Source organism: Muscardinus avellanarius (genome assembly GCF_963383645.1).
Source record: "Muscardinus avellanarius genome assembly, chromosome: 3".
Taxonomy (NCBI): domain Eukaryota; kingdom Metazoa; phylum Chordata; class Mammalia; order Rodentia; family Gliridae; genus Muscardinus; species Muscardinus avellanarius.
In genome coordinates, this window is record NC_137788.1 from 62,430,146 (window position 1) to 62,457,486 (window position 27,341).

The window sequence follows — 27,341 nt, forward strand, 5'->3', positions numbered from 1 at the left end:
TTGTTTACATATTTGGCTTCATTTGTTTGAGCTGAAATGGCTATAAAGAAACTTTTTATTGAAGAATTAGCTTCTTCAGGGATTGATCTGTTGTATACTAATATAGAATATTTGTTATAATATAGTTTGAAACTTTTATAACATAGGACATACATTCCAGTCTATCAACCTAGTTATGTTTTCAGATAGAAAATACACAAAATGCTCCTGTCTGTTGGAGCACTGTCTTTATCATACTAACTTACTATCATAAAGCCAGATTAGTTTTTAGTACATACCACCTCATGTAATACTAGGTAATAGGACTTTGTGTCCTTTCTGACAAACCATCTTATAAATTTGGCTTGGAATAGTAAAAGAAAAAAAAAATATTGTCCTGCTAGGCAATCCCTTGAGTGGACTGTGCTGTCTTTTTAAAGGGAATTATTCCCCACAGTGGCTCTAACAATGTAATTTCAACAAAAGAAACTGTAAGGTACATTTACCATACTATGTTATTAAGTTGTTTTCTTTATCATGAAAACTGAGTTGCTGTGGGGCAAAAATTCTCAACCCCCACTGATAATGAAGGAATATAGTCCAATAGCTCCTTTGTTCTTGGTTTTGCTTGCAAATTGTAAGGTTTAGCAAAACATTGTATATTAATTGGAGACAAAGAGAAAATATTATTTTATGAAGGCACACCCATGCTGAACTTACAGGAAAGAGAAGCGGAGCTGCACAGCCAGTTATATTACAAGGCTCATTCCTGAAACCTGAATATCATGCGAGCAGAAAAATCTAGATATGTGTTATATTTTGAAGAAATGATCTGAAGGCAATATTATTTGCTTTTTTATCAAAAAGGAAAATGCGTATCTGTAAATGTAGGTTGACTCTTATTGAAACAGGGAACTGAATGCTTGTATTGCAGCCTTAAAGAATCACATGTTCACTGCAATATTCGTTTTTGTAAACTACAGCCTGCAACCTAGCAGACCATGACTGAATGCTTTTGAAAAGTCGTAGATTACAAACATGAAATCACAATTAATATCCTCTAAAAGTAATTTCAGAGCTTTCACATCTTAAAAAAGGACAATGTGTACTGCTTCACAAGGTAATGTAGCTAATCAAAAAAGAGTAGAATTAAAGTATTTACATAATGAGTAATTCTACAGAAGGCGATCATCCCCATGTAAGCACTGCTGATTATATCCCACGCTGCTTTTAACAAACTGTACCAGATTGGATCCAGCCATCAGCACTTTCAGAGAATCTTTAAAAGCCTTTTATGGGTCTTTAAATTTATTGTAGAATGGCATTCTTCAGGTAGAATATGCTGGTGAAAGAGGACAGTGTCAACACAAGGGACCAGCAGGAGAAAAGAACGTCGGCACTCCCGGTAACTCCATACTGGGCTGTACTTGGAGCTGGAAAGAAATGGAAAAGATTAAATCAAAATCTAATTTGTGTCTTTCAGGTTCTTGACAATAATCAAAAGACTACTGGGTGTTCTGGGGAGAGCACTGTCTTTGGAGCCAGATGGAATTAGGCTCACATCTGCTTCTGCTCTAGGAGAATGTATGGACTATTTGACTAAACTCTCTGGGATGCAGTTTTCTCAAGGGCAAAATAGAAATAACAGGAATAATATAATCCACCTGGCAGAGGTGCCAGTGAGAATTGGAGATGAAACACATACAGCATACTGCAATAGGCCAGACACACGCTAAGTATTCAGTAAACAGCCACTAACATTCTTATTCCTCTTATATGTATTGCAAATATTTGTAGTTGTGGACAATATTCATTCATGCATATATTTGTAAAGCTTTCTTATCTTTCAAATGTTGTATGAAATGCTGGGAAAACAAAAATGAGGTTCTTCCTTCCAAGGACTATTTTTGTATGTGTGTGGGGAAGGACATCCACACAATTATTTTCTTTCTTTCTCTTTCTTCCTTCCTTCCTTTCTTTCTTTCTTTCTTTCTTTCTTTCTTTCTTTCTTTCTTTCTTTCTTTCTTTCTTTCTTTTTTTCTTTCGTGGTACTGGGGTTCCTGGAAGCCCTTCTACCTCCGGGTTACACTCAAAGACCTATTTTTAATATATATTTTTGAAACAGGGTCTCTTACGCCAGCGCGGCTGGCTTCGAACCTGCGCGATCCTCCTGTCTCCGCCTCCCAAGCGCGGGGATTACAAGCGCGCCACCACGCCTGGCCCAAGACATCCACACAATTACAACACAATCCTAGGAATACTAGAGTTGTACTTGCAAATGGCAGTGACACCGGATATACTGAATTTAAATCTGCCTGTGCAAAGGAGGGATGATTTAACAGTGTTTTGCTGAAGGGAATCACCAGTTTGAGTGAGGAAATAACACATTCAAAGGCACAAGGAAAAGAAAAAGCAGATATAGTTCAAGGACCTGGAAGCAGTCCAGTCTGGCCTGGACCATTACATTTGAGGTCTGAACTGGAAGGAATTAAAATCGGAGTTTGAGGCAGGAGGAATGACTGTGATAAAAAGGAAGTTTTCTTTCCTTTTTATCAATGTTGTTGTTGAGTCCAGATGAGTGGGATCCCAATACTGAAGTGATGACTTTTATTTTTTTCAGTATTGGGGATGGATCCTGGGGGCATTCTACCTCCAAGCTATACCACCAGCCCTATTTTCTTTTTTATTTTTGAAACAGAGTCTCACTATGTACCTGAGGCTGCCTGTGAACCGTGATCCTCCTGGTTTAGTCTCCCAAATGCTGGATTACAAATGTGCACCACCACGCCCGCCTGAAGTGATGACATTTTAATAAACAGAAAGCAAAGCCAAATATTGAATGCATCTATATGCAGCAAAATGAGGTTTTCAAAATAGGAAGAAAAAAGAAAAAAGAAAGAGCCAGGAATGTTGGCTCATGCTTATAATCCTTAGAAGGCTGAAACAGGATGATAGCAGGTTCAAGGCCAACCTCATAAAAGTAGCAAGATTCTCAGAAACCTAGTGAGACCATTTTAAAACAAAAATATGAAAAAAGTCTAGGGGTGTAGCTCAGAGGTAGAATGCTGCTGGGCTCAATTCCTGGAATAATAATAATAATAATAATAATAAATTCTATTGCTAAACAGATAGCTTTTCAATATCTGATATATGAGAAGTCTAATATTACAACGATAGAACTCCTTATTTTCTCTTGATAAAGATGTAGAGAAATATTTTTAACATATAAATAAATATTTGATTATCATGTGACCTCAAAGAAAAATATTTTGGAGTTGTTTTTAAAGAATATTGAGCAGCTGGGCATGGTGGCGCACGCTTGAAATCCCCGCGCTTGGGAGGTGGAGAAAGGAGGATCATGGAGGTTTGAAGCCAGCCTCACTGGCTTAAGAGACCATATTTCCAAATAAAAAAGTATAAAAAAATAGGTCTAGGAGTGTAGCCCGGAGGTAGAAGGGTTTCCAGAAACCCCAGTACCACCACCAAAAAAAAAAAAGAATATAGAGTATAATAAAATTAGTATAATAGTAAAGGAGCAATAGTAAAAAAATTTAGAAAATCATTTTATAAGTAAAAAATGATTTTAAAAGCTAAGCATACAAAGAAAGATAAGTTATTGGTGTTACTATAACAAAGTAAATAGTGTATAGATACACAGTATATAAATGACTCTTAAAACTCTTCAATCTTTTAAAATGCATGTTAGAGCAATCTCTTCTGAATCCCCTCTCCTAAAAGCAGAGCTGAGAATCCTTCTGTGTCATTAGACCATGGTATATATTCTTCTATTATCCCACTATCATGCTACATTTTAAATATTTGTCTATCTCTTTCTAGCACCAGGCCATGTCTTACTATACTGGTAAGGTAAGACACGTATACCAGCATCCATGGTATACTGTGTTTTCTGATGCAAAGTCTAGTATATAGTATAGTAGATGCTCAAGAAAGATCACAGTGATTGAGCCAATGAAATAAGTAATTTGTTATTAAAATATATATTCCTATTTTATAGAATCAAATCTCTTTTGGAGCAAGCCACATACTTATATCTTCATTTGTTCTTCATTTATACTCATTTATTCATTTATTCAGCAAGTTTTTATTGAATTAGGTACCAGTAACTGTACTGAGTGCTGGGAATACAATGGTTCATAAGATAGATATGGTTCTTTCATTACTTGTTTCTACATATTCCTATGCATACTTCCTTTTTAAAAATAAATTTGTCTTATTCTATACTCAGTCTTCTATAGGCTTAAACATAAGAAGATGTTATCCATAGTATACTTAAAAATTAGTGATCACTTTTTAGTTAAAATAGCATACATTTTATCACTGATGCCATAAACCAATATACCTTTTAATTGTCCTAAAATAGAATACTTCCATTTGTCCTACACTAAAAGCTGTGTGCTGCATAGTTATCCAGCAATTATTATCACTAATGAACTGCAGAATAATTATGAACAATCAGTAGGCCAAAAACCAAAGAGCAAAATTAGTCAAGGGAAGGTGAGGCAGCTATCCAGTAGCAAGTCATATATCATTACCCACACTCTTTATACATAATAGCTTTTGTCTTTTATGGCTTGGGAGTTGAAGTGAACAACACACAAACAGAGGAATAAAATTCAATCCTCTTTTTCAAAAAGAAGTTCACTAGCCGGGCGTGGTGGCGCACGTTTGTAATCCCCGCGCTTGGGAGGCAGAGACAGGAGGATCGGGCAGGTTCAAAGCCAGCCGTGCGCGCTGGTTTAGGAGACCCTGTTTCCAAAATGAAAATGTAAAAATAGGTCTGGGAGTGTAGCCCGGAGGTAGAAGGGCTTCCAGGAACCCCAGTACCACGAAAAAAAGTTCACTATAGTAGGGGGTATAAATGAATAGATAAATAGAGAACACGGTATATGTGCAACTATAAGAGTAAACACAACTCAGGTGTTGTGCACACCTGTAATCTCTTCACTTGGAAGGGTGAGACAGGAGGACTGAAGGTTCTAGGTCAGTTAAGCAACTTAGTGAGAATGATTAAAAAAAAATAGTAGAGGGGTTGGGTGCAGCTAGGAGGTAGAACATTCTGGATTCAAATTCCAGTAAAATAATAATGCACAGTTGTTGGAGTGCTCTCTCAGAAGCTATGAAAAGGGAATAGTTTAGGCAACAGATACAAATGGAGTTAGTTTTTACAAAGTGCAGTGTTACACAATTGGTACCTATACATCTTATTTCCTAAAATGGCGATATAGCAGCCTTTGTTGGTAAATGCCATCATTATATAACTTTATTCTCATTGATTGGCATTCATTATATGTAGTGTTTATATGTGTCTAGGACTGCTGAACTAAACTATTAAAAGAAAAATGCTAATAGTATTAAAATTAAGGATCTCAGTATTATTTAGGTTAATTAGATTTGCTTAGCATGTTAAATTTCAATTAACCATTTGATATAAAGAAACTAAAGACTATATAATTTTTTGTAGCCCAAGATTACTTGATAAAATAACCTATTTCAATAGTTGCTTCTATAATTTTTTGCCATTAAGGCAAAATGTAATATGAGAAAATTGTTTTGTTTTCTTTCCTACATCTATTTAATTGCTTTTGTATAGAATTAAGAAAGAAGAAAAATTCAAATTGAAAAGAAAAGGAAAAAGAAAGGGATAGAGAAAGAAGAAAAGACTGAAGTTTTAAAACATCTGAGCAGTGTATTAGAAGGTTTCATATTCATCATTTTTAAGAGAAAAAGAAGAGAAAGAGAAAATGGGATATGTCAAGAGACCACTTCAGTGTGGTTTGTCGATCAAACTTTATGTAATTTCAAAATCATGTCATTTTTCCTAGTTTCTTAGGAAATATAAGGCATTCTAGTTTTTTAAATATACCATCATATGTAATATATTGACTATGGAGACAGCAGACATTGGTTTGAATTCCATCTTCACCCCTTTCTAACCAGATTAAACTGCAAGTTTCTTAACTTTGCTTAATTTGGTATATTTATTTGCAAATGAATATTAGTGGATATATCTCAAGTTATGGTAAAGATTAAATGTGTCCAAACATGTAAACAACCTAGTACAGTGATTAATAAAGCACAAACATTTCCTCAAGTATTATAAAAATATTCCCCATTCTTGTTTATTTAACAAATTTAGTGTGTGCTATGTGCCAGTTAGTCCGAGTAAATGGGCAAAACAGAATTAACCTCAGTCACCACAAAACTTTCTTTTTAGCTTCACATTCTTTCTATGCAAGAAGCATATTTTAACTTTATTCTTTTTTTTTTTCAGTACTGGGGATGGAACCCAGGGGCATTCTACCTCCTAGCAACACCCCCAGCCCTATTTTTTTTATTATTTATTTTGAAGCAGGGTCTCACTGAGTTGCAAAGGGCTTCACTAAGTAATAGCTGAAGCTGTCCACGAACCTCAATCCTCCTGTCTCAGCTTCCCAAATGCTGGGATTATAAGCGTGCACCACCATGCCCAGCTCTAACATTATTCTTAAAGTATAGTTAAATCAATGTTCCTCTGCCCTTACAAAGATGTACACCTCTTTATGTTAACAAAAATATCAATTTTCTGCCTTTCCTTGGCTTCTTTTGAAAGATTTTTTAAAAATGCTAGTTACTTGTAGATGATTGACTAGTCTCTTCTGGTTTCCAGTCTCTTCAAAGTCAGGGAGTATGAGATCTTCCTTTTCTCCTTTCTTCTCCTCTTTTTCCAGAGAACAAAACACCATGTGCATTTAGAGAGTTTCGTGGTTGACCTAATGCTAGGTTTGGTCTGGAGGAGCTCTCAGGCCTAAAGCAGAAGTGCCCAGGTTAAGTGTAGAGTCTAAGCTTTTGGGATTTCTCCAGTTATCAACAGGAAGATCCAATCTGGGTTTTAACACATATCTTACATCTTGTCTAATTATGATTATCACTCCCAATTACTTACAGCTGCTGCATATTATTTTCAGTCTTGGCAGTTCTCCCTTGTATTGCTCTAGATTTTATTTTTAGGCAAGAGCAAATGTAACTGTGAAATACTTAGTTTTGGTACAATACCAATTACTTGCCTAGGCAATTTCCTTAAATTACTCAAGGTTTAAGTAAACTAGCTTTGAGTCATATATTTAAGATTCCTGTCACAATCTTAAGTAGTTACTTAAGCTACATGAATTCAAGACTGGCCTTGACTTGCATTTTTTCTAAGGAAGTGTATACCTTAATAAGAAGCGAATTATGTAACCCATATTTGGCTTCATGAAAGAGTGATCAGTGTATACTCAAAATAGAAAACACATTAAAAATAGTAAAAATTATATGCAATTGATTATGCCCCATTGACAGCATGATATGTTTTATTACATAGTGTCAGAGGAATTTCCTCAAAGCACAGTTAAATCCTCTTTTAAACAATATCAACCCTTTATGCCACCAGTAGGTGCATAAAGGTACATATCTGGAGGCTCTGATTATACTTCACTTTGTTGTATCATTTAATTTTATCAAAACACCGGGTGGAATTTAAGGGTGGAAGAAACAGCAGGTAGGATATAGTTTACAACTGAATGCATCATTTTTAATTGTGGTATCTAAAAAATTCTGTAGGTGTCATCATACATGTCATAATCTCATTATTCTTTTCCTATAACATTTGCAATCAAATGGCCCAGGGCCTAAACTGATATGTAGTACCTTACAGGTAAAAACAGACAAACTACATCTTCTCATACACCGTCTCACACCTGTGGCCCAGTGATTTCCAGGGAGAGGGCTGTGTTTGTGTGAATATTGCATACTTCTATGCTATAGGCATTCTGGGATCTTCTCCTAGATTTGGGGGTGGAAGAATTGTGCTTCTTGAACAGAGTTGTTACGTGGTGAAGCTAACAACGTATAGATTTTCAGTTCATGTTTTTACTTAACACAACTTTGTTGTGCCACACACTATTTTCTAAGAATGTATAAAGATAGACACATCATGTGTCTCTCCAGCTTCTTCAAGCAGTTCTCAAACTGGTAGAGGAAGGCTTAATTTATAAGCCCCTACCACAGTCAGCTCCTCTGATATTTGGGAGGGAATGTAAGAATTGGCCATGTGGCTTCAAATTTCTGGCACTCAGCCTTCACCTTTTCTTTGGAAGGAATCAGGCTAACAAGTACATACTACTGTGCTTTTCTTAAATTCCAAGCCTAAGGTTATAGAAAAATCTGTATCATTCTAATGTTTCAGATTTAAAAATTTTTTTCATTTTATCTAAAACTGAATGCCTAGAATTTCCAACATCTTTGACAAACTGAGCTTTCACAAGAATAAAAATATAAAAATATATTTTTTATTAAAAAATCTCTATTGTGCTACAAACAATAAAGAAAATAGTCAGAAACTACTTTTTTAAAAAATCTTTCTTACTAGTGCAATTTTCCTGCCAGCCTGGTCTTAGCAACTACTAACCTATGTCTCTGGCAAATGGCATCCTTGAATCCCATTTTGCTTGCTGAATAGCCATGTTGCCAACGTTCATCCTCTCTACTCAGCATCAATTACATTAGGGATTTTAAACATACATTTGTCTCTGTTATTACCCATATTCAGAAATATGCCTTTTTGAGGATACATACAGTGACCTGAAAATAGCCAGATGAAACTCTCGAAAACCATTATTCTAATTTGAGATAAGGGAAATAAGTATGTGTGTATGTTTGTGTGTGTGTGTGTGTGTGTGTGTGTGTGTGTGTGTGTACACGTGTATGTGTGTGTATGTTCTGAAAAGCAGGCTCTGTTGCAAGAAATATATATGTACACAAAAGGCATACAAATTGCCTCTACTACATAGATTTTAGTTTTGCCCTTTAAGGCATCATCTGGCTGAAGAAAAGAGGGCTTTATAGAAATAAAAATAGAAACCCAGCTGTGTTCTTAAGGTCACTAATAGTCGCTGCCATCAGCTGTGTCTTTACTGTGACACTGCTAGTGTGGTAAAAAATGGGAGAAATTGCAGACCGGCAAACATTTTTGCAAGTTGGAGGAGTTTTAAGATTCTATCTATGTGGTTACGTGGGTGTGAAATTATTTAAGATTTTATACAGGAGTCTAAGCTTGGCGCTTTAATGATCACATTGTCTTGTTTATTAAATTTTATTCTTTATACCTTTTGTGTTAGGAAGGCTGCCCTAAGCCAGCTGCTTTTCTGTTCTTCTGCAACATTGTTCTTTCAACATTAAGGATCAAGAATTTCATAAAGTTTGATTATATTTTCCAAAATATTACAATATTCTATATACCTTCATTTTTTTTTTTTAGTTTTCAAATGCAACACAGGCCAGTGATGCACCGTGCAGCTCTAAATCCCTTACACTTTCCGACTCCTTATGCCCTAGATTTATTTTCAATTATTCTCAATAATTTCTAATTATTATTTCATATTTTGACCATGCAGAACCCTTAGTAAAATTCAAATGACTTTATGGGAATTTGCAGATTTTTCTCAAGCTACTTCTCCAGCCCCAGCTCTCTGCCCTCTGCTACCCTCTGCTCTTGAGTCACTCAAGCGGGAGATGTGTCCATTCTCAGGGCTGGGCCAGGTCTTTGCTGCTTTTGTGTATCTGCTCACAGACTGCCTTCATCTAGACTGGATTCTGTGTCTCTGGGGTCTATGAGTTGGAAGTCTCCATTCCTAATGCAATCTGCTCACAGAGTTAGAATCTGCCAGAACTCTTAAGAGTTCTAGAGAAACCCTTCAGCTTTACAGATGAGAGGAGGCTGGTGGACACTGAGTGTTGTGCTTCTGCTAGATGTAAAAAAATAAGACTGGAATGCAGGCATGCCGTTTCTCAGCGCTTCCATTTCTATGTAGTTCCTGTGAATCACTGCCCGACTCCAGTTGGAATTAATCTGTCAGTTGCTCTTTCCTCCCATAGTCATTTACTTTGACCTATATTTTATTATTCTCATGTTCATTGGCTTTATTAGAGTAAAAGTATCATGAATGCAAAGATCATATTTAATTTACTTTTATATTACTCACAGCCACTTGATCAAGGGATGACACTATCAAGTATTTATTATAGAGGACCAAATTATAGATGTGTTATTCTATTTTATTTGTAATTTTATTTTATTGGTAGTACTGGGGTTCCTGATAGCCCTTCTACCTCTGGGCTATGCTCCCAGACCTATTTTTATACTTTTTTATTTGGAAACAGGGTCTCTTAAGTCAGCATGGCTGGCTTAACCTGCGCGATCCTCCTGTCTCTGCCTCCCAAGCGCGGGGATTACAAGCGTGCACCACCATGTCTGGATAGATGTGTTATTTTAATTTCTTCATTTTAATGAGGCTTTACTATAAACTCGAAAAAATAAGAGTGGGGTGCTATAAGGAGGAAGTTATTAGTTTTCAAAAATTCAGGACAGAAACATTGACCACCATTGTAGTGTAACACTGATTTTATTTTACTGAAAAAGAGATACTGTCACCGGATTTGGTGGCGCATGCTTGTAATCCCAGTATTCTGGAGGCTGAGACTGGAGGATCACAGTTCATAGACAGCTACTTAGTGAGGCCCTTTGCAACTCAGTGAGACCCTGTTTCAAAATAAAGAATAAAAAATAGGGCTGGAGGTGTAATTGGAGGTAGGATGCTCCTGAGTTCCATTCCTAGTACTGCAAAAAAAAAAAAAGAAGATATTGCCTTTTTATCTGTCTCTAAAGACATCATATTCATAATAAAAAGTTTTACATACACATACACTCACAAACACACACCCAAGAGAACTGTCAAAGAATCACTTTTGTCTGTGACTTTTATCTGAATGTGTTAATGATGGAAAGAGGCTATTTCTTGCAGTCAAGCATAATGTGTACTAACATAGTTCCCCTCAGTTTTCTGAGCTCAACACAGGAGATAAAAAAAAAATTATTTTCCTCCTAGTATTGTGATAAGTAAATGAGACAACTAAATGAAATGTTTAACACAAAATTGATTTAAATGTTTATTAAATGATAGCTTTTTAAGCATATTAATATTTATATAAGATGTACCAGAGTAAGCCCCTCCCTTGGTTAAGAAGGAATATTTAATTGTTGGAATGCAGACATATATACCATGTGGTTCCATAAATTTGAGATAGTAACAATCACACCATAATCTTTTACTTTTAAATCATGGCTCTGAAAGTACAGATTAGAAAATTTATTCACTAAACACACAATGCTTGAATACCTATGTATACTTACTAAGGCACCTATTGTTCCCAGGGTGCTGTTCTATGGGGGCAGTGCACAGGTTATTATATAATTGCTCTAAGTATACCACAAAAGTCTAAACAAACCATAGTCAATTAATTTCTTGTGTGTGCAAACCATGTTTCTTCTACTTGGATTCAAATTCCACTGTTTCCTCACCGTTCTTCAGCTTCTTTTCCACATTCTTTTCCTTCTCCTTAAGGACCTAGTTTGGGGTTCCCGCTCCCATAAGTCACTTCTCCCCTCTCCTCCTTGCTCCCTCCCTGGCGGCCTCAGTGCAGGTTAAGCTCCTCTGTGGCCACCATTCTCACAGACTTGCCTCTTCAGGATTTCTCATCTTGGCTTTCTTCTTTTGTCCTCTTCCACAGTGACTAGCACAGTGACTGCATATAATAAAGACTTAATAAGCAACTGCTCTTTTTATCTCCACATGAGATAAATTTGCAAAATATACTGGTTTTACACACTGTTTGTGTCTTGTCTTACATCCTCTCATTACCTTATTACTTTAACCGTTGCTATGACAACCACTGTGTTCAGAGCAAATGATTTGTAAGTAGGTTCCGCATGGCTCTATAGAGTGTCCCCAGTAGAACAGAGCCCAGTTACCCACCGCAAGGACCAGCCCCTTCCCTATTTCCTTGGTCCAGTTGGCCACAGGTGTTCCTTGAAATTCCTTCCTAAATAATCCCTTTTATAAGCCAGTTACTGACTGGGGAGACCCAAAGGAGTTGATTGTGAATGCTGTGTCTAATATAACTCCATATCCTCCTGTTGAACATGGTATTTTGAACATAGTAGGTGTACAATAAATTAATTGGGAGTAAATAAATCAACTGAAAGTGATCAATTGTTCAACCTCTGTCACTGGTCTTCTTGTCACACAATAATTTTCTCAGTTTTGTCACTTTTATAAGATCGCTAATAATATTGTTAATGGGCACATACTCTTAATAGTGAAAAAGGAGTCTTAAAATCTTAATTAAATCTGTCGGTTTTTTTCATAGACTTTATTCCAGGAATATCCCCCACTGTTTTTATACTATCATCCTTTTGGTTTCTGCTATACCAGCAACATTGTCTAATGAAAGTCTTGTCTCCTGTTGTATTTCTTAAATATTTAAAGGTCCTCCTGGTTCTTATATTTTTATTAAACCTCAACTATAAAATGCTTCTATCCCCTACAACCTTGAAATGCTTCCTCCAAGGCTCTATTTCTGCCTAAGGTGATCAACTTGTAAATGAAAAAACAGGAAATGCAAGTGTTATGGGAAAAATTTGGGAACATGCACACAAAAGCAAATACTAGGAAATTCTAGTCCAAAGAATGCAAAAGATTAAGTTTTAGATAGTGAATCCAGCATTGAACACACTTTGCAATCTGATTTTAAATCCAATCTGATTTTAAACATCCTTCCAAAAAAGAGACAATATGTTGGACATAATTTTTCCAGACATTTAATAGTCAAGATATTTCAAAAAGAAGAGTGGAATTTCTTTGTGTGCATACATCACAAAATTATGTCATTTGCAGGAAAGTAGACGGAACTAGAGAGTATTATGCTGTGAGATCAGCCAGTCTCAAAAAGCCAAGGGTCCTATGTTTTTTCTCACATATGTGGAAACTAGGGAGGGAAAAACAAAAGGGACTTAGAATAATTGAGGAGATAAGCTAGTCTGATAAAAACTATTGCTAAAGTAGATGCATCCCTCAATAAACTAAAGGTTTTACCTTATAAAATGATAAGACTTTTCCGAGTGTTCTGCTACCAAAGGAATTATGGATGCAAAACTAAATGTTGATAGACTGAACTACTTATTAATGCAGGAAGGAAGTGCTATTTATGTTACAGTGAAAAATCTCTTTCAAACATAATAATGGAAGGAGGATTAGGCGAGGAAAGAGAGGAAGAGGAAAAAGTGGGTTAATGAAAGAAACAGTTAAAATAATGTTATGTCCATATCTGAAGGGAAGGTATCATTATCAATCTTGCTAGCATGCATGAGGAGGGAGGAGGGAGAGGCAAGGTGGGATGCAGAGGGAAGCACACCAAGTGAGGCATGCGTGTATGAATGTATTACTCCGAATCTCAGTATGATGTGAAATTATAATGCACCAAGAAAGTATACAAAAAGAGAAGAGTGGCATTTTTAAACTTGTACATCAAAATGTCATACTTTACATTTTTGGGAACACACAAATGTGTATACTTAAGTCAAAATTTATATTATTGTTTTAAAGAGATTTTGACTGTAACAGAAATAGCACTTGCTGCTTTAATGTTTTAGTCTGTCAAGATTAAGTTTTACATCCATAATTCCTTTGGTCACACAACACTAGGGAAAGACTTGTCATTTCATAAGGCAAAACCTTTTGTTTATTGAGAAATGCCTCTCCTGTAGAAGTATTTTTAATTCTTCTTCACCTAAGAATATTCATTTGAAATTAAAGTTGGACAAGTAATCATTTGGACTTATGTCAAAAACTTGTAGCTTAGGAGCAACTAAATTTTGTACCAGTAATCACATTATTTAGTCAACACATGTTTATTGAGCACCTGTACATGTTAGTCATTGTGATTGGTGCTGAGTACACAAAGGTAAACAAGACTTATTCCTGGGGTTTAAGGAATGTATAGTCAAGTTGAAATAAAATTTTCTACTCTAGAAGAAAGGGATGTATTATTAGAATTTTGTATTCTAATAATATTATGTATTATTAGGATTTGGGGGTTAAAAGAAACTTTGAAATAATTGATTCTTCATTATTAAAGTATAATTGAATCAGACATCTAGTTAGAAAAAAAAACATTCAAGACTTGTCCTGTTTTAAATCCAGAAGAGACTAAGGCTTGAATGCAGAACATTCAAACCAAGTGTTCAGATCTTGAGTTCTATGCCCTTCCCAGCATACTGCACTGCCCACATTAATATACATTAATATTCATTATACCTTGTTTCAGGCTTTTGCAATTCTCACTGCTTATTAATATTGAATGTATCAAATGCAATTGTTAAATGCTTTTAAGCCTAATATAATCTAAATAATTCCATTGTCTAGTAAAGTATCTAACAGACACTTCTAATTAATGGCATTACAACCAATAAAATACAAAATGAGTTGCTTCTGTATATGCTTTAGAAGCATTAAAATTATATTGTGATGTATAAAATGCTGAAAATAATATCTAAGATCTATAGTGTGAAGTATGTTTTATTTTCTTTTCCCTAATATATTGAATGTAGAATTTTTTCAGTGCCTGAAGCCCATAAAGTTCATAATAAGTATTTATTGATCAAATATCTGTGATAGTTGAATAACTATTATATTGGAAATATATTATATATGCTTAATTTATTTGTATAGGAGAAAAATTTCCCCCAATCAAAAGAATAGGATCCATAAAATTCTGCTATGTGACTGTGTGTTGGTTTCTCTGTTTCTCAAAGTTACACATAAAATCAGCAAATTAGTATTCAGAACATCTCTGCATAAAATGCAGTTGTGTTTTGTTTTCAAGTGAAGGAGCAGCTTCAGTTTATTATTCATGCTTGAGGTCAGGACTTGAAAACTTGAAAAATGGAAAAGGGATTAAGGGAACAATATATTCCTAGAGAGCAAAACTATAGTTTAAAAACAATAAATGTGTCAATTTGGTTTTACTGCCGTAACTTTTCTGCCTCCTAGTACACCAATATCTAAGAGTAATTGTTAATGAAATCAGAGAGCCACATTTAAATATGTGTGTTCTAATAAATGTTTTCTCTTTCACACTAAATTTAACTATAATTATAATTATGAGGGACACTGGCATCATTCTAATTGTCAAAAGAAATACCTAAAGTTCCCCATAAATTTATGTTCAAGACTTGAAGAAAATAGTCATATATTTTGGTGTATTCTTAGAACATGTCACTATAAAATGGTTTGGACTTCATAACTGCATGTGGGTGAGTTTTTTAAACCATAAAATTAGAAAGGACATATTGTTATTATATCCCTTCACTAAAAAGAGAAAAAATGTTAAATGCTAATATCTCATTGTTACCTCTCTGAAGATAGAGGGATAAAAGAAGGCTATGAAAGGCCCTGTGCATTTTCCTACTGGTCTTCCTGGATTCTTCTCCTATATTAGTATGTTTGGATATACTATTTAAACTATTCATCAGGTATTCTTGACATGAACAAGATGATCATTTGCAAAGTTTAACCATAATGGCATCTACCTCCTTACAAAGAGTAATAGAGCAGCTTTATCCACATGGCTGAATTAGGAACAAAAACTCGCCAATAATACAAATAGAGGTTTTCATTAAGCAGCATTCCTGTTTATTACAGAGCAACAACAATAATTTTTTTTGGATTTCAATTTAGCATTGAAAACAAATCCCAATTCCCTCATCTCTTTGATGCAGCTGGCTGCACGATGCATAATGTCTAATATACAATGGCAATGCCTATTGTTACAGAACTGGCTTGTTTGTGTATTGAAAGCCTCATTCAAATTTGTATGGTTCAGAATGTTCAATGAAATGCACAAATTGACTAGTTCAATATTCCTCAATTTGTCATAATGGTTTTTGTGTGTTTTTCCTTATTTAAGATCGCCAAAATGCCATTTTTATTCTTTAAGGAGCAAGGTGACAATTCCTGTGAAACCTTGCAGTTGAATGCTAAAGACAAAGGCCTAGGTCAACTCAAAGCCAAAGGCCTAGGTCAAACTTATACAGTAGGAAAATCATCACAGACAAAATCTGGACTTAGCAGGTATGGGAAAATAACTCGTGAAAGACCTTATGTTATTGTTTGCTGACAATAAAATGAAATATGATGTGAGGATAATATGAAAAAGATTTTGTAAGTGAAAGGGAGTGGCTGAGAAGTGAATAGTGGAAAAAGATATTGAAACAAATAATGTTGAGAGGTGGTCTAGGGAGACCCTATGATTGAAAGTTTCATAAAAATCACAAACATACTCATTTTCAAACCCTGAAAATATATCTCTTCATGTTGGAGATTGAGGTTTTTTTCCCATTCCTAGGTATGTTTACTCAATTATGAGTCTACTAATTCCATTTATCCCTTGAGATCCTCATTAAAATAAATCTTTCACCATGAACTTGCATTTTGCTTAGATTTTAAATTATGGCAAAAACTAACCATATAACATAAGTATAGTTTTATTTTTGAATAAAGAAAACAATAGGCACATTTCCATAAGAAAACACTGAGTCACTCTTTTTTGTTTGCCAGTTAGAGATATATGAATGCTGCTTATTTATTTATTTATTTATTTGGTACTAGGGATTCAACCTGGGCATTCTATCTTCAAGATATATTTCCAGCTCTTTTTATTTCTTTTTTTTTAAATTTTAAACAGGGTATTGCTAAGTTGTTGAGGCTGATCTGAAACCTGTGATCCTATTTGTTCAGCTTCCCAAATACTGGAATTACAGGTGATGGGAAGTGTTACATTTTTATCACTTCATTGGTAAGTAAAGATCAGAGATTCTTTTCCAGCCGGTTAGCCAAAACACTGGAAAAACTAGACTCCTGTAGCTTACTATTTTAATTCCTGAGAAGACATATTACAAATGTTAAATATTAGGTAGAATTTTCAAACATTTGAGCAAGACATGCCAAAGACCCCAAAAATTCTCCATTTAATTTTATCATTCTATCAATATTATTACCTCCCCTCCCCTTGTTTTTTTTCAAAGTTAATTGCTTTTAGAAAGTTTTGATCATAAAGAAGTAAGACCAACAAACGATTGAAGTATCATAACCTCAAATTTATATTTACAGCTGGGTGTGGTGGCACACGCTTGTAATCCTGGAGCTTGGGAGGTGGATACAAGAGGATCATGCAGGTTCGAAGCCAGCCATGCTGGCTTAAGAGACCCTGTTTCCAAATAAAAAAAGTATAAAAATAGGTCTAGGAGTGTAGCCCGCAGGTAGAAGGGTTTCCAGGAACCCCAGTACCACCAAAAAAATTCTATCTACATGATGGGCTTATTAATACCCCTGGGTATTTTTGTTTTAGAGGGGATAATATTTGTGACTGTGCTTTGTAATGTATAAATCTCTTTTGAAAGCAGTTTGATCCCAGGGCATAAGTCTCAGGTGCTGATAACTGGGACTTTTAAGAAAAAAATCCTTCTTAAATTTGTTGTCATTTATTAAATTCTCACCAGTGAATGTTAAGTCTACCTGATAAATCAACTCAATCATGAAGATAAGGTTAAATGTAACTATTCAGACTAATTTATTTAAATAAACTAAATTATCTTTACCTACAGCATCAATTTTACCTATTAGTAATCTGTATGGTAAGCTAGCTGACTTCTAAAAGTGTCTCTTTTGTCATGCATTCATTCATACATTGTGGATTCATTTAATAAATATTTATATAGTGTCTACCTGTGCATAGAGCTGAGTATCACAGGGTATAATGAACCATGAACAATATGCTAGGGAAAATAATAAAAATGTCCTCCCTCCCCCAGGATTCCTACTCATAGTTAATAAATCAAACACTTACTTATGTACTGCAGTGAACATTTTGCAGATATAATTCAGGTGCCAAATTACAGTGTAAAGATGACTTGGATGGGTCTAACCTAATGATGTAAACTCCTTTTAAAACAGGTGGTTTTCTCTACTGGTGGCCAAAGAAGTCATATATTAAACACAGAAAGAGATTTTTCTTGCTTTTACTGGTTTGAGGGCCAAGGGTCCCATGCATTAAGGAATGCAGGTGACTTAGAAGCAGTAAACATCCTCTCCCTGAGCGCAGGTAAAGAATGAGCACCTCAGTCTAACAGCCCACAGAGATCTAGATCCTGACAACAACCTTAATGAGCTTGAAAGTGGTCCCTTCCCTATAGCTATAGACAAATAGCCCAGGTTAGCTGACACATCAAATCCAGAGCACTGTGGGCTAACAGAGTTGTTTTGATATTAGCCATACATTCCTGGTAATTTACTCATAAAATAAAAACCAGTGAAAGCCAGTGTGGTATTATATGACTATAATTCCAGTACTTGTAAGGCTGAGACACGAGGATCACAAGTTTGAAGCCATCCTCAACAATTTAGTGAGAACCCTGTTTCAAAATAAAAAAATAATAAAAAGGGCTAGGAGTCTACCTAAGTGGTACAATACCCCTGGGTTTCATCACCCCCCTACACAAAAACACACACACCTAATACAATTTAACAACCTCCTTTCATATCAGGGCATGCCACATAAGCTGATGAAAGACAGTGCAAGGGTTAAAGAGACAAAAGGTAGAAATAAAAATTGGAAAGACAGGTCAAGAGGAAATGGGTAAGTACCATGAGAGCGGCACAGACGGTAAGTACTCTTAGATTTGAGAAGGCATTTAACAGAGGGCTGTGCTGTTCTGAGAAGTTCTTCCTAGATCAGGAGCTTGAAACCAGGAAGGCTTGGCAGGACAGCAATTCTTCACACAGGCTTCAAATAAGTCTCCCTTTGAACACATTTGTTTATCTTTAATTTAAGTTCTTATTTAGATGACACTTTCTAATCCCATACTACATCGATTACTCATATTTTCTACAAACCTTTTTCCACCTACGAAAACAGTAACAACAAAGGCTCCAATCAGAGACTCCAGGGAGTCTGCACTATTGTTCTACTGAGTTGAAAGGAAGTAATCATCAGACACTTATAAATCCAAGATTACTCCAATTCCATGCTGTGCCCTGAATGAGATAATATACATGTATGTGTAATCTGTGTACAGAATACAGCAAGAAAGCTTGACCAAAAGACATATGTGCCCCCTCTAAGCACCTTTTTAATGTAAAACACCTCAATCTGAACACATCTCAATGAATAAGTAATCCCAGGAAGCCCATAACCATGTTTGTTTCCCTAACTCTTGTGGTCAAATAATAAATACAAAAAATAGGCACCGTGGCAAATTTGTACAAATAGAATTTAGAGACAGTGACAAAAAGCTTAGTCAAGCATAATGCTCACAATACATAAAGCAGAAACCAGGGCAAAATAACATCACACATTTCCCCAAGGCTCATGATTGTATAAGGCAGTCCTTTGGGTCCTTTGGTTTAGCACTATCTCCTCTTTCCCTGGCGATCACACTCCTACAGCTAAAAGATGCTTGGACCAGAACACTCATTATTTGCAACAACTATTGAAGCTGCAAGAATATATACATACATACATAGTACAGAAGCTAAAGAGCAAAGCCCTCAGCTTCTCTTATTTCCCCAAGGCTGCAATCTAATTGTGTTTCCAGCAGGAGAAAATGGGCACACACACACACACTCCCACACTAAAATCCTTTTTTTTTTTTTAATGCAAAGAGTAAGTCGACATACTTCTTTTACTTTTGCCATTTCTCCATTTGAGCTGCTCTTTGCTACTTATCATGCGTGAATAGAAGAATGGAAGGAATGAACAAAGCGTGAATTTTGTTGTTCCTGCCATGTAAAGTTACAGCAAATAAACTACACAGAGACAAGAATAAATGTGGAAATAACCTAAATCTTTTTATGTAGATGAGGTAAAAAGCAGTCTCCGTTAGAATTGCTTCTTTAGATTATAATAGCAATCTATGTTAAAAGTCACGATGACAAATCAGCTCACAATTTATTTTAAGAAGTCAAACTAGCAAGATCAAGTGTACTGTAGGTGGTGTTTCATCTTATCATATTAAAACAGTCTTCCCAAATGTAAAAGATAATCTCAACTGCTGTGTTCTGTAAGCAAGCAGAAAATTATGTAAATCTGATTTCCTTACTATGCGCTCACTATCTCTTTAAAGCTTACTAAATCATATCCAGATTTGTAAACACAAAGGCTCTGGATCCAAGATACATTTGCTTTTCAAACACTCAGAATGAGAAAAGGTATTTTGCAGGGTGTAATTGAAAAATTCCTATCTGTTTTCAAAAGCCAACAAATCAACGGTTGTGTGAGATTAGAAAAAAATACAAAACATCACCTCTTAACTTATTATGGGCTTAATTGCTTCTTCATAATGGAGTGTGACAATGTGATTGCAATAAGAATAGCACCTGCTCTGAAAATCACGTTATCAAAGAAACATCAGTGGGGGCTCAGGAAGCCCACACAGCTGCCATGTTGAAGTTCTGTTTCATCTGTTCCCTAAATTGTGCTGGTTTTTACCCCTTCCCCTTTAGGCCTGTTTAGACTTATTGCCTGGTGTTTACTTTGCTGGCACATTCAAAAATGCCAGCCACATTCGCCCACCTTTGAGATGTCATAGCACAGAGGCTTATGCACATAGTTGAGGATTGCTCTGAGCCTAATCTTATATACTGTCTACTTTGCAGACATAGAGATCTGCGTTGCAAAGATGACACAATGCTTTGCCAGAGTAAGATGAGAGGAAGGGAAGATAAAGCTCCGAAGCAGAGGGTGCAAGCATCTCAAGTCAATAACCCTGCCGATGGGACAGACTGGCCTCATTCTCCCTTGATCCTGAAGAAGTAATATCTTTTATGTTAAAGTTAGTTAATTAAATTCATTGCTTTTGTGGATGTGTATTTACCTACATTAACATATTCTAATCTATTTGGAAATATACATCTAATATATATTTTCAATATTAATTTGTTTTAGTTCATATTTTCTGAACCTTAAAAATGAAAATAAAAGCAAACTATTTCTAGTTCCTGATATATAGTACATAGTTAATTATTTGCTAAATAATTGAGTTCTAGTCAAAAAATTCAGTAAGCAGTAAAATATAACTTTGGGTTCTATAGTAAAAAATTGTGCCAATTGTAAAATAAGATAATAATCCATTCGTATTCAAACTTCTAGAATTTTAAGTGATAGTCGGAGATAATGACAGACAGTAGGAAAGGATGGAGATTGGTGGCCTAAGAACTAAAAGAAAATGATCAAAAAAGGCAACTGGACAAATGCTAACAAGAGATGTGCTCAAAGTGAATATGCACTCACTCATACAAGGCACAGAGTGACCTTACACACACACACACACACACACACACACACACACACACACACACACACATTTCAGAGGTATACAAAGCCACTCATTTAAAGGGTAGAGGCTGAGAATTATACTTATGCTGGGGGATGAGATGTGTTGGAAACAGCTCCAGCTAATGTACTTATAGAACACTACTCCAAAAGACTGCAATGCCTTTCTCGTTTTTCACAGCAGAAGGTACAAAGGCAATGCCAGCTCTTGGTGCTTGCCCTTCTGTGCCGATGGCACTAAGCTGAGGTGCTTGTTTGGCCTGGGGTCTGAAGGGTTCACACCTGCTGTCCACACAATCTGTGTTAAGTCCTATTCTAAATAGTACATATGTAACAACACAGTTCAGATCAACCCTTCACAAAAATAAAAACAACTCATCTTCATTTGTGTATAAACCTGCTGCAATGTTGTGGCGCAGGGAATAATCCCTAATAAATTCAAATGCGGAGAATATAATATCAATGTGCTCTCAGTGAAATACATAGCAAATGACAAGGGAAAATGGCATATATGAGGACCTCTGGAATTTAGAACAAAATAATAAGAATAGCTTATTCTTACTTTTGCATACATACATTTACATACTTCTCATAGTCCAATTTTATAGATGGAGAACATTTAAGACAAATAAACATTAGATCTCAGATTTAATCTAGTCTATGTGGTTTAAGATATCTCTTTTAACCACTTTACTATGCTGCCTTTTGGAGATAAGCAAACAAGCAAATGCTTTTAAGAGGTTAGAATAAGATCTGCCACTAAAAAACAAAGAATTGATGGAGAAAATCCCTTTTGATTTTCTTTAATAAATAAAGAAAAAGTACTTCAAAAATCTTTATCACATACAGGTAACCTTTTTAAAGTGTTCTTTTTCATAAACAAGCCAGTATGAGATAAGGAGAAACATTGGCATGATGCATACTTTTTTGGTTCTTTGATTAAGAGGTGACCTATAGATATTTTAGATTTTTTTTTATAAACTACACTGACTAGAACTTTGAGTACTGGCAAATATAGCCATGTTTATTTTTTTTAAGATTTAAAGAAGTTTATTAAAAGATAGAAATACAGAGGATAGCTTCAGCTCCATACCAGACTGGCATGGAGGGGTGACTCGAATGAATACACCCGCCATGTTTATTTTTGATGAAATTAAATTCTGTGAAAAAGCTACTTCTAAAGAAAAAACAAACTACCACCCAGTATTTATTTTTAATGTTATCATATTTTTATTTTCCTAATAAATGATGATAATGAGCATATTTTTCTTTGTTGAAATTTTTACATCTGTCTTCTTTGGTGTATTGTCTGACCAAATCTTTTACTCATTTTTAAATTAGGGTTTCTAATATAGGGAAATTCAAACTTTCCCTCTGAAATATCAATAATTTTATTTTATAAATTAAACTGGCAGTGCATGTAACAGAAAAAGGCATGTAAAATATAGTAAAAAGAGAAACAGGAGAACAAACTATCATTATTTTTAAAAATATTTTTATTGGTGCATTGTTGTCATACAACTTAATGGGATAAAAGACGTGTGGAGACATACATGTACATATCACCCAATTAGCCCTGACATGATCCCCATCCTATTCCCTCCCCATCCCTCCTTCCTATGCTTGGCTTAGTAACTAACTTTGATATGTTTAAGTACTTCTTGTGCTTCAGAGAATTTCCCTCTTCCACTCTCCCATTCCCTCAGTTAGGTCACCTTATTTGCTCCTCTATAGGATCTCCTTCTTCATCTAGAGTATCTCCTGTTACCCATTTCTCCCTAACTTTCGTGCATTAGGGAAAACATCTGATTTCTTACTTTTTTGTGACTGACTAATCTCATTTAGCATAATGTCCTCCAGTTCCATCCAGTATTTAAATGGATTATTTTATAAATCAGAAACATATATCTCTGTGTATTCTAGAATATTTTTATGAAAGGTACAGCTAATTTTTTAAAAAAGTCTAAAAGTTGATACAAAGTTTATATTGCATTCAGCTTTTAATTCAAATGCACAATGGATTGCATGATAAAAATCCTTATTGATGAAATATCCAAGTAATACATTTTTTGCTAATAGTCTGAACCAAGTCTTCTAGAACCAGTAGTCTGTGAGCAGTCTGTTCAGAGAAGCATGCATCAGAGGATTTCTCCATTCTTTAGGTCCATTGTATAGTACAAAAATTTTTGTTTTCACTCTAGGAACTCTCCAGCCAGTTCCAGGCCCATCCAAACATCATGGTTCTGCAGCCAGACAAATGGTAGCAATTAAAACATTCTTGTAGGCATGATGTACTATAGTATGGCTGAGAAGGCACTTCCACTTTAAAAATCACTGCTTTGCAATACTTATAACTCAAAATAGTCTCCCTATGGAATCTTTATATTTGCTTTCAGTTCAAAATGCTTCTGTCAGAGAAATATGTAAGAGATGTATTTGACTTTAAAGTGAAAATATACTTTATACTTATTTATGAAGAATTCAGTGGTGTGAGGGGAACAAAATGTACATTCATTATTCAACACATGTGTTGACCGCCTCTTATGTTCAAGGCTCTTTGCAAGCCTCTTTTCTGAAAACAATGATCATCTGGTAGGACAGTTACAGCAAATAAACAAGTAAAAGTTACACAAACTCCAAGTCCCACCGCTTCCTACAACTGCAAAGCCACAGTTCATAGTTTGGTACTTCAGTGTCCAAAGGACACACTATCTTCCTAAACAACTGGGACAATGCATCTCTTAAACTTAATGTTTTGCACCTTCTGGCAAACCCTGGTCGGTGTAGGTTTTGCCTTCTGGCTTGACATTTTTTCTCTCTGCTTTTGGGCCTTTGATTGTGTTTGGACTTTAACTTCTCTTCTGTCTGTGTTGACTGCTGTCTCTGCTCTGGCTCCTTCTGGAGATTGCCTTCATACAACACGCCATATCTCTGTTGCTCTCTGTTCTTTTGCCTTGGGGCTCAACTAGGTGATTGGGAGAGGTAATGTGCCTTTTTTCCTTGTTTTTCTTTAAAATTCAAATGTAACATTTTGATTTTTAATGATATTTTATATTTAGTGCAGACACTCTGTGTTTTCACTCAAAAGCTTTAGATTAGCTATATTTTCCAATGTTCTTGAGAGTATAGAGTTGCTTATAAAATATCCACATTTTAGTTTGGTAATTTAGAAAATATATAATATACACATTTTACTGAATTTTTAGGAGTGGTATGTTTTACAGCTTTTTTATAGCTATAATTTTCCATATAAGAATAAAAACGGGACATTATTTTTTGTAACCAGGCAATAGATAAAATCTCTGATATTGTTTAGATATTTAAAACCAAAAAATACTGATTTAAAAACAAGAAAATATAAATGAAAATATTAAGACATAAATCATGAATTCAGTTTATTTAATGTTTAAGTAATATAAAGTTTGAATAGAGTAAAAAATGGCTGTAGCTTCTAATTTTTCTAGCAAAGTGTACATTAATGGAAGAGAAGAGAAAGTGTGTCTATGCAGGAACTTACTACAGAAACTCAGTAATAAAGAGTCTGTTTGTTGTTTCTTTCTTTGCTTCTAATGTTTCATCCAATGTCTATAAAATGTCAGATCTAAAGCCACAATTCTAGTTAGTCTGTTTAGAAAACTGCTATTTAAGTAATCTTTGTGAAGTCTTCTTTAGGTCAAATCAAGTCACTCATTCTTTTTACTATTCAAAGTCATCTAGCATATAAAGAATGATTTAAGTGCTATTGGCTACCCTGAAAATAAGCATTTTTAATTGCACTCTAAATAAGCAAAAGTCTGTAGAAATTTCACACCTTTATTTTGTAATTGTTTTAAGAGGGTGATTTTTTTGTTTTAAATTATTTGTCCATTATCCAGTCCATCCAGTCATCCATCCATTTGTCCATTGACTCATTCAATACCTATGTATTAAATACTTACTATTTTTTTTTTTTTTTTTTTTGGTGGTGGTACTGGGGGTGGAACCCAGAGGCTTTCTACCTCCGAGCTATACTCCCAGACCTATTTTATATTTTATTTGGAAACGGGTCTCATTAAACTGCTGAGAGCCTCATTAGGTAGCTGAGGCTGGTTTCAAACCTGTGAGATCCTCCTCTTCCAGCCTCCCAAGCGTGGGGATTACAAGCGTGCGCCACCACGCCCGGGTACTCACTACTATTCTAAGCACTGGAGATATAGCAGTGGACAAACACTTAGGCCACAGCAGGAGAGGAATAGATGAACAAAAAAGATGTAAAGAAGATAAAATAGAATGAAGAACTAGAAAGTGAGTAGGAAGGAAGTGTGCTATTTATGTGTGGCCAGTGAGTTTGGAGACATTGACGAGAGATTCAAATGAAGTAATTATATGAGCTCTAAAAATATTTGAGGGGAAGAGGGCTGGTTAGCACTAAAGTAATACAAAAACATGATTGTTATTTTTAAAAAATAAATAAAACCAGAATGGTCATAGTAGAACAGGAGAGCCCAGTGAGATAATGAGTATAAGACAAAAAGTGAGAGAATAGGAGACAAGATCACAGAAGGCCATAAAGGAGATTCTGGGATTTATTTTTAGTGAAAGAAGAAGATATTGAATGGTTATGAGCAGAAGAGTAGCATATATTGAATATATCATTGGGCTCTTTGTGATGTAGACATGACTAAAACGATGTAATGGGAGAAGCTAGGGAGGGCAATTAGGAGATTATAGCAATAATTCAAGCAAGAGCCAGGTTATATGTATTAGCAGTTACTATTCAGTTTGTTTGTTTTTAGTATTGATATTGAACCCAGGGGCATTCTACCTTTGAGTCATACTCCCAGCACTTAAAAAAAAAAATATATATATATATATATATATATATGCACTATAGTCTCACATCATAATATAGATCATGTTGACAATGGCATACTTATTGCCCCTCTCCCCGTTTCCCTCTCTTCCAACACTAAGTGTCTAGGTTAACAATGTTATATTCAAATATATACATATAGTTACAGGTAGGATTTCCATTAATGAACCTCAGCCTTCTTCCTTCCCTATCCTTCCTCCCTGCCTCCACTGACGATCTCCTCCATTATCTGGTGTCCCTCTGCTACCCCAAATACTCCCTAGCTTGAACATATTAGAAACAAAACATATGTCCTTTCCCTTTCTGCACTTGGCTAATCTCACTTAACATAATGTTCTCAAAGTATTTCCATCTTCTTACAAATGACATAATTTTGTTCTTCTTTATTGCTGAGTAGAATTCTATTGAGTGTATTTCCCATAATTTTGCAATCCATTCATCTGTTGATGGAGACCCAGGTTGGTTCCATATTTTGGCTATTGCAAATTGTGCTGCTATGAAAATGGTATGCTTATGTAGTTCTCTGATTTCAACCCCTTTGGAAAGATATCCAGGAGATATCCATTTCCAGTTTTTAAGGAATCTCTACACTGATCTCCATAGTGATTGAATTAGTTTGTATTCCCACCAACAGTGTAGAAGAGTTTCTCTTTCCCAACATCCTCACCAAAATTTGTTGTTATTTGACTTCTTTTTGCTTGCCTCTGATTGGGGTTAGAAATGAATTTCAGTGTAGTTTGGATTTGCATCTCCTTGATGGCTAATGATATTGAACATTTTCCCATGTATCTATGGGCCATTTGTATCTCTTTTTGTGAAGTGTTATTAAATTCAGTTGCCAATTTCTTGATAACTTTTTTTTTTTTGCTAGTGTAAAGTCTTTTAAGTTCTTTGTATATTCTGCATATTAGCCCTCTATCAAAGTGGTGGCTGGTAAATATCTCACATTCTGTAGGCTTTCTCTTTAAATTTTTGATGATTTTCTTTGATGAGTAGAAACATTTTAGTTTGATACCATCCCACTTGTTAATTCTTGTTTTAATTTCCTGAGTTTTGAAACAGTATCTCACTAAGTTACTGAGGCTGGCCCCAAGCCCTGTGATTCTCCTGTCTCAGCCTCCTAAGAACTTGGGTTACAGGCATGTGAGACCAGGTCTCTCTTTTTTTAAAGAAATGATTTTGTTGTATTTGTTTACAGTATACACCAAGTACTTTGTGAATGTACATCACCATTACTATGAACTACATC

At 35.2% G+C, this 27,341-nt stretch overlaps 1 protein-coding gene across 1 annotated transcript in view; it reads right to left on the minus strand.

Moving 5' to 3' along the window:
• Nucleotides 1-1,287: 1,287 nt before the first annotated feature.
• The window catches only part of NEGR1 (neuronal growth regulator 1), a gene marked incomplete at both ends in the record, with an annotated part of 888,972 nt that continues 862,918 nt past the window's right edge, over nucleotides 1,288-27,341 (minus strand). The window contains one exon of the mRNA XM_080692943.1: nucleotides 1,288-1,412. Coding sequence (XP_080549069.1) covers nucleotides 1,288-1,412 — 125 coding nt within the window. The remainder of the gene's footprint in view (nucleotides 1,413-27,341) is intronic.